The sequence below is a fragment of the Rhincodon typus genome, chromosome 1 (genome assembly GCF_021869965.1).
Source record: "Rhincodon typus isolate 14 chromosome 1, sRhiTyp1.1, whole genome shotgun sequence".
Classification (NCBI taxonomy): domain Eukaryota; kingdom Metazoa; phylum Chordata; class Chondrichthyes; order Orectolobiformes; family Rhincodontidae; genus Rhincodon; species Rhincodon typus.
Window position 1 is genome coordinate 78789337 of NC_063332.1, and position 7546 is coordinate 78796882.

Consider the following 7546-nt stretch of genomic DNA (forward strand, 5'->3'; position numbering starts at 1 on the left):
TGCTGCTTGGCCTGCTGTGTTCATCCAGCTCTACACCTTGTTATCATAGATCTTCCAGCATCTGCAGTTCCTACTATCCTCAGAACATTACCTGGGTCTCTAGATTAACAGTCTAGCGATAAGACCACTAGGCCATCATCTTGCCTTGTCTTGCATTCATCAGGACCATTTACATGTATATCAATTCCAGGGGAAAATCACATTACACTGTATGAGGGGACAATCCTGATTAATTAAATAGCAGGCTCAGACTTGTAGAGGTATTGCCATGGAGAATGTACCCATGAATGATAATTGACAGTGAACAGTCAGCTTTTGGCTTGTTCTAAAATTTAAACAAAACCTAATAGTTGCCTGTTAATCATCATTCATGATTGCATTCTCCATGGCAACACCTCTAAAGTCAGAGTCTATTTGACAACCAACCAGCATTTCCCTTAGAATTGATATTCTTGTGCATTTTCCCGATGAATGCTAGTTGAAAAACTTCAACAAACTGTCTTTTTTCCCCAATATTCAAGTGTGAGGTCATTAATTTTGGTAGGAAAAAATATTGACAGGCAGAATAGTTCTTAAAAGGTGAGGGGTTGGGACGTGTGAGTGTTTGAAGGGAATTTGGTGTCCTTGTTCATGAATCACTTAAAATTAACATGTGGGTGCAGCAAACAATTACAAAGGCAAGTGACATATTAGTCTTCACCACAAGGCAATTTGATTACAAGAATAAAGATGTCTTGCTGCAGTTATATAGAGCATTGGTGAAATCTCACCTGCAGTATTGTGTACAGTTTTGTTCCCCTTATCTAAGGAGGGATATTCTTGTCATTGAGGAAGTGTACAGAGGTTCACCAGAATAATCCTGTGTTGGTAGGATTTTGCTATGAGGAGTGATTAAGGCAACTGGATCTGTGTTCTCCAGAGATTCAATGAATGAGGAGTGACTTCACTGAAACTTACAAAATTTGTATAAGGCATGGTGGGGAGGATGTAGATAATTTGTTTTCCCCAGTTAGTGAGTCTAAAACCAAGGGATATAACCTCAGGACAAAGGATAGGCTATTTAAGACTGAAATCAAGAGGAATTTCTTCAGTCAGATGGTGGTGAATATTTGGGATTCTCTACCCCAAAGGACTGTGGAAGCTTCACCATTGAGCAGCCTCAAGACAGAAAACAGTAGATTTCTGGAAACTAGTTACATCAACAGATATGTAGATTCTGTAGCAAAGTGGCATTGAGGTATCTATCATCATGTCTACAAGTAAATACAAAGGTCTAACAGTTCCATACAGACATTGCAGAAAATACAGTTGAATTTGAACTTCAATATAGTTGCAAAGACTGAAGGCATCCTCTAATGATGAAAGGAAACTATCACCCAAACAGTGCTCACCTAACAGAGTCTGGAAGGATCTCACTGAGACAATTCTACAAAGCAGGTCTGGCCAAGCCACAAACACTTTGATCCAGACAGCTGCCTAAGTCAGCACAAGGAATATAAATTATTTTGCATGCTGAACATCTCACCCCTCCCCAGCTCAGGAGCTAAACCAGCACTATCCCAAACCCTCACCCCCATCCCAGCCCCAAACTATCAATAGCTAAAGAACAGCTGCCAATTCCTGATGTGACAAAGCATCTGAAGTATTAAAATGGGATCATACGGTGGAAAAAAAGTTGGGAAGTACTGCTTTATAATTTTGAAGCTGAATGGCTCAAATGTCTGTTAGCCATTCTCTATGCCTGTCCTAACAAAATCTTACATCCACACCAAATTCTTAAATCTCATCAATCCTATTGTAGTCAAAATTCACTAGCTACCATACCATTTTGACAACCTCATTCTCATTTTGAAATCTCCCTGCGGACTTTAGCTCCAGCTTCAGTGATGCCCATCAGCCATACTCTCTTGGTTCCCTTAATTGGTGGGATCCTTTTCAATTATTATGCTGTGTCCTTTGGAAGTACCTCCCCAAATGTCCAATCCCTCTTTAGAGTCAATTGTCTCCTTGGGTGTGGTTTCAGAATACAGTTTAGTCTCTCTCTGTTTTCCCTTTCCTTTCACTTTCTAAAGGGCTATGATGATATTTTTTGGCATGTAGGGAATTGTGAAGAAATGTAACCTGTAGTTGATGCTGTTCTATTTATTTTTCAAAACCTTTCTCCTATCTGCTTTTAATTTTTCCTAACCAATGCATCATTCCAGGCTGAGAAAGTAATCCACTATTGCCAAGTATTGACCAACTCTGGGTGAAGTGTGTGGAATCAGTCTGGGTGATTCTCTTGCTTGATGAAAACATATTCTGACTGTGGTTAGTAACTAACAATATCGCAGATCAAAAGGTACAAACTCACATCTCAATGCTTTGTGACACAATAACAAAAGTATCTATTCCATTTAGTTTATTTAAAACACATTACCCATTTATCATAAATAATACATCCTTCAGCATTACAGATGACATCCCAACACATAACATAATTAAAGTTTCCCTCAAGAAATACAAGATCTGACCAATTACTCAATAATAATTTACCTTGCTCCGAGTGAATTGTTAAAGAAGACGCTAAGAGGAACAGGATATACACTAATTAATAAATAGTTTAAGAAATATTTGTTTGTTTCTTTTTAAACATGTTTTCTATTCATTTTCATGGGATGTGCGCGTCGCTAGCTGGCCAGCATTTCTTGCCCATCCCTAGTTGCCCTTGAGAAGGTGGTGGTGAGCTGCCTTCTTGAACCGCTGCAGTCCTCCTGCTGTGGGTTGATCGACAATGCCATTAGGGAGGGAATTCCAGGATTTTGACCCAGCGGCAGTGAAGGAACGATGATATATTTTCAAGTCAGGATGGTGAGTGGCTTGAAGGGGAACTTGAAGGTGGTGGAGTTCCCATATATATGCTGCCCTTGCCCTTCTAGATGGAAATGGTTGTGGGTTTGGAAGGTGCTGTCTGAGGATCTTTGGTGAATTTCTGCAGAGCATCTTGTAGATAGTACACACTGCTGCTACCGAGCGTTGGTGGTGGAGGGAATGGATGCTTGTGGGTGTAGTGCCAATCAAGCGGGCTGCTTTATTCTGGATGGTGTCGAGCTTCTTGAGTGTTGTTGGGGCTGCAATCATCCAGGCAAGTGGGAAGTATTCCATCACACTCCTGACTTGTGCCTTGTAGATGGTGGACAGGCTTTGAGGAGTCAGGAGATGAGTTACTCGCCTCAGTATTCCCAGCTTCTGGCCTGCTCTTGTAGTCACTCTGTTAATGTGGTGAGTCTAGTTGAGTTTCTGGTCAATGGTAACCCCCAGGATGTTAACGGTGGGGGGGGCGGAATTCAGTAATGGCAACACCATTGAATGTCAAGGGACGGTGATTAGATTCTCTCTTATTGGTGATGGTCGTAGCCTGGCATTTGTGTGGCATGAATGTCACTTGCTGCTTGTCAGCCCAAGCCTGGATATTGTACAGATCTTGTTGCATTTGAACACAGACTGCTTCAGATTGCTGAGGAGTCACGAATGGTGCTGAACATTGTGCAATCATCGACGAACATCCCCACTTCTGACCTTATGATGGAGGGAAGGTCATTGATGAAGCAGCTGAAGATGGTTGGTGGTTGGGCCTCAGACACTACCCTGAGGAATTCCTGCAGAGATGTCCTGGAGCTGAGATGATTGACCTCCGACAACCACGACCATCTTCCTATGTGTCAGGTATGACTCCGACCACCGGAGCATTTGCCCCTGATACCCATTGATTCCGGTTTTGCTCGGGCTCCTTGATGCCACACTCGGTTGAATACAGCCTTGATATCAAGGGCTATCACTCTCACCTCACATCTGGAATTCAGCTCTTTTGTCCATGTTTGAACCAAGACTGTAATGAGGTCAGGAGCTGAGTGGCCCTGGCGGAACCCAAACTGAGCTTCACTGAGCAGGTTATTGCTGAGCAGGTGCTGCTTGATAGCACTGTTGGTGACACCTTCCATCACTTTACTGATGATCGAGAGTTGATGTTACTTAAATTGAGGTTTACAGTCCTTTAACGTCTACTTTTTGACTTTCAATAAGCCATACATTAACTATGGTCACAATGTTAAGACCATCAATTTCTAGATTATGATGATTTGCTTTAAACTAAAATAAACAAATTTACCAGATGACCCCAAAGTGCAGGAATTGCCAACAACAGACCACCTTTAGTAATATTTATCTTAGTATGAATCAAAACCAGTCCAGAATGAATGAGTTAACAGGCAAATAATATTTTAAATAAGAAGGTAAATTTCTCTAAGTAGTCGATAACCTTACATAACCACAAGCATCAGCATTACTCTCGCTTAGTGACACCAGGTAGCTAAACTGTTTGACAGTACACTATTTTTTATTTACGGTGTAGAACGGGGGCCTGATCCATCAGCAGCTTTTACTTACGAGTTTCACAGCTACGATTATCATCAGCAAGGTACACTTCTATGAACCCTCACTGCAACAATCCTAATGGGCTAGATTTCAGAGTTCCTTTTCAACAAAATCCATCACACTGTGGATCATGATTTGGTGATTTCTGGGAAGCTACACACCTGTTTAGTGTCTCTCAGCTATCCTGGTTTTAGGCCTTTTTTTTTAAACCAGCTGACATAGTGCCTCCAAAAGCTCTTTTCTCCTTTTCTGCGAAACAGGAAAAGTGGGCTTTACATGTTCCGCTTTCCATTTCTGCTTTCTCTTTGTGTTTGCATCTGTGAACTGATTATTTCCTTGCATCTCTCCTTTACAGCAGAAACTTCTTTGTCTGTTCTTCTGTCTGCCAGTGATATGGTATCATAACTTCCTTTTAGTTGGTACTGCTTCCACGTCAAGTGTTAAAAGCAATTACAGATTTCATAAGAATTTTAAAGAACTCACAAATGTTCTATATTGCTTTAAGGTCAAAGGTTATGACATCTGATAATTCTGCCCTGATTCAGCTACTAAAGGGTTCCTGACAATATCCTAGGGATAACTAATGCTCCATTTTACCTTCTTACACCAGTACACACTTGTCACTTTCCACAGTATTGAGACTGATTTAATATGATTAAGTGTATTGAGAATTACACTCTTCACTAAGAACCTCACAATGTCTATATAATATTTATACTGTGTTATTTGTCAGTTTTGTTCTCATCTCATCCTACCTAGCAATGATCATTGTCCAGTTGTACATCACAGGCATTGTAATTATCAGGAGCCAGTTGTAGTACACGTTTCCTGCTGGGTCAAGAACGGGAAGCATGGGAATCATATTCATCAGCCTGAATGTAAAGTGTAGAGAACAGAAAGAAAAATGATTATGTCAGTACTTTATATACCATTTGGGCAGGTAATACATTGTGGTAATATCACTAGACTAGCAATCCTGAACCTGAGTCTAATGTTCTCGGTGTGTGGGTTTGAATCCCACCGTGGTAAATGATGAATTTTAAATTCAATGAAAATGTGGAAATAAAAGGTAGCATAATGGCAACCACTGTCAATTGTCATAAGACAAAAAACATCTCATTCAATGATATCCTTCAGGGAAGGAAATCTGCAATCCTTACCTGTCTGGTCTACATATGACTCCAGACTGACAGCAATGAAGTTGACTCTTAACTGCCATCCAGGCAATTGTGGGATGGGTAATAAATGCTGGTCTAGTCAGCAGCATGCACATCCATGGATGAATAAAAAAGTTAACATACATGACTATTAAAAAAAATGTGACTTTGAAAGAGAAAAACTATTGAACATTGTAATGATTGGAATGAGGGCCAGGTGGTTCTCATTGAGTGTGAGATCCCTAATTGTGGCAGTTAACCTGGGCCAATCAGGAAGCCCTGGCTGACAGATATAAACAGAAGTCTGAGAGATTTTTCTCTCTCTAGTAACTGGCTGAGAGTTAGCTGGTCAGAGTCCATGTACTGTTCGCATGTAAATAAAGGGTGACCTGGTGATAAGAAAACGGCCTCTGTGGAGTTATTTCCAACATGACATTGGCTTAAAAGTGTGATGAAAGCACTCTCAAGTGACAACTATATGTATCCTAGATCAATGGACAGTTCATATTCCCTGATCACTTAAACATCCACTGTCTAAGTGAGAATCTTATTAACTGGGTATCTTCAAAGTTACTAGTGTGAAGAAAATTATTTTTGTGGAAAGAGCAAATTTATGATTTTATTTTAGAAGTTTGTACTTCTTAGGTTTGATGTACTCCTATGACGCAATAGTTGCATTCTTGTGTGACCTCACACTATAGAAAATTGTGCTATGGAAAATCACCATAGAAAATCACATTATAGGGAAATCGCTATACCTGTACAGCAGAAAGTTTGTGTTATCCAAATACTGTCCACATTCATCAATTGCATTACAGCCAATTCGCATTAACAAAATGCATTATAGCAGAACTACCTGTAGTTATCAATGAATTATACTTTGTATTCATGATAATAATCATTTAAAAAGCCTGATTTGATATATGTTACAAAAATGTGGACTGTTTTTTGGTTCATTCGTAAATTCAATTTTTTAAACTATTTTTAGCACAGAAAATTATTTATTGTTTAAAAAAAAGGCAGAAAATAAATGGTTTGTCATAAATATTTATCAAAAATGTATTTTTTGTTTCAGAGTAACCAGCAGGTAGAAGTAGAAAAGGAGTGTTAATTATTCCTATGCAGCAGAATTACAGGTATTTCTGCTATAACGCGTGTTTCGTTAGCACAAATTGGCTGTAATGCAATTGATGAATAGTGGATGCTGTTTGGATAACCGTGAACTTTCTGCTGTACAGGTATAGTGATTTCCCTATAATACAATATTCCATGGCGATTTTCTATAGCGCAAGGTCACGCAAGAATGCAACTATCGCGTTACAGGAGAACTACCTGTACAGGCAATAAGGTGCCAGAAAGTCCTGATCAGTTCTGGCCAATTAAGGGCTGACTCGTGGGTAAGGTAATCTAGAGGTAGGAAGGTGGCAGTGGGGGCAGAAACCCAAGCAGAAGGTACTGCTTGAGAGGGATTTAATGGACTGCTTTCATTTTCGAGAATGAAAGTGTGGAGGGTCAGAGGTAGAGAGTACTTGGAAGAAGCTGAAATCGACTAATCACTGCTCTTGAAGCTGATAGCCCATGTCAAGAGTTACTTGCTGCAGAATTTCCAACCTCTGACCTGCTCTCTGAGCTATATTATTTAGTAAATAATTGTCAATCTTGTGTAAAAGGTAGACCCTGAAATTTGGCCAAAAAAGTTGTTTTTGTTTAATGTAAAGGTTAACCCTTGTCTTTCAGCCAAAAATACGCAAACTCTCTATACTTATCCCCTACTCGCTTGCCCTGGTGCAACATCATTTGTTGATAGAATCAGAGATTAGCACACAGGGAGTTGTTTGATTCAATAATCAAATTAATCTAATATTAGAAAACCGATTTTAGCAATAAAATATTTGGTATATGGCTGGCCCAGCTCAGTTTCTGGTCAATAATACCTCCCAGGATTTTGATGCTGTAGCATTCAGAGATGGTGATGC

The 7546-nt window shown here is 39.8% G+C and overlaps 1 protein-coding gene across 1 annotated transcript in view; it reads right to left on the reverse strand.

Annotated features, from left to right (window-relative positions):
* The window catches only part of LOC109916137 (cyclic nucleotide-gated channel rod photoreceptor subunit alpha-like), a 36266-nt gene that overhangs the window by 8723 nt on the left and 19997 nt on the right, over positions 1 to 7546 (reverse strand). The window contains exon 3 of the mRNA XM_048599775.1: positions 5169 to 5264. Coding sequence (XP_048455732.1) covers positions 5169 to 5264 — 96 coding nt within the window. The remainder of the gene's footprint in view (positions 1 to 5168; positions 5265 to 7546) is intronic.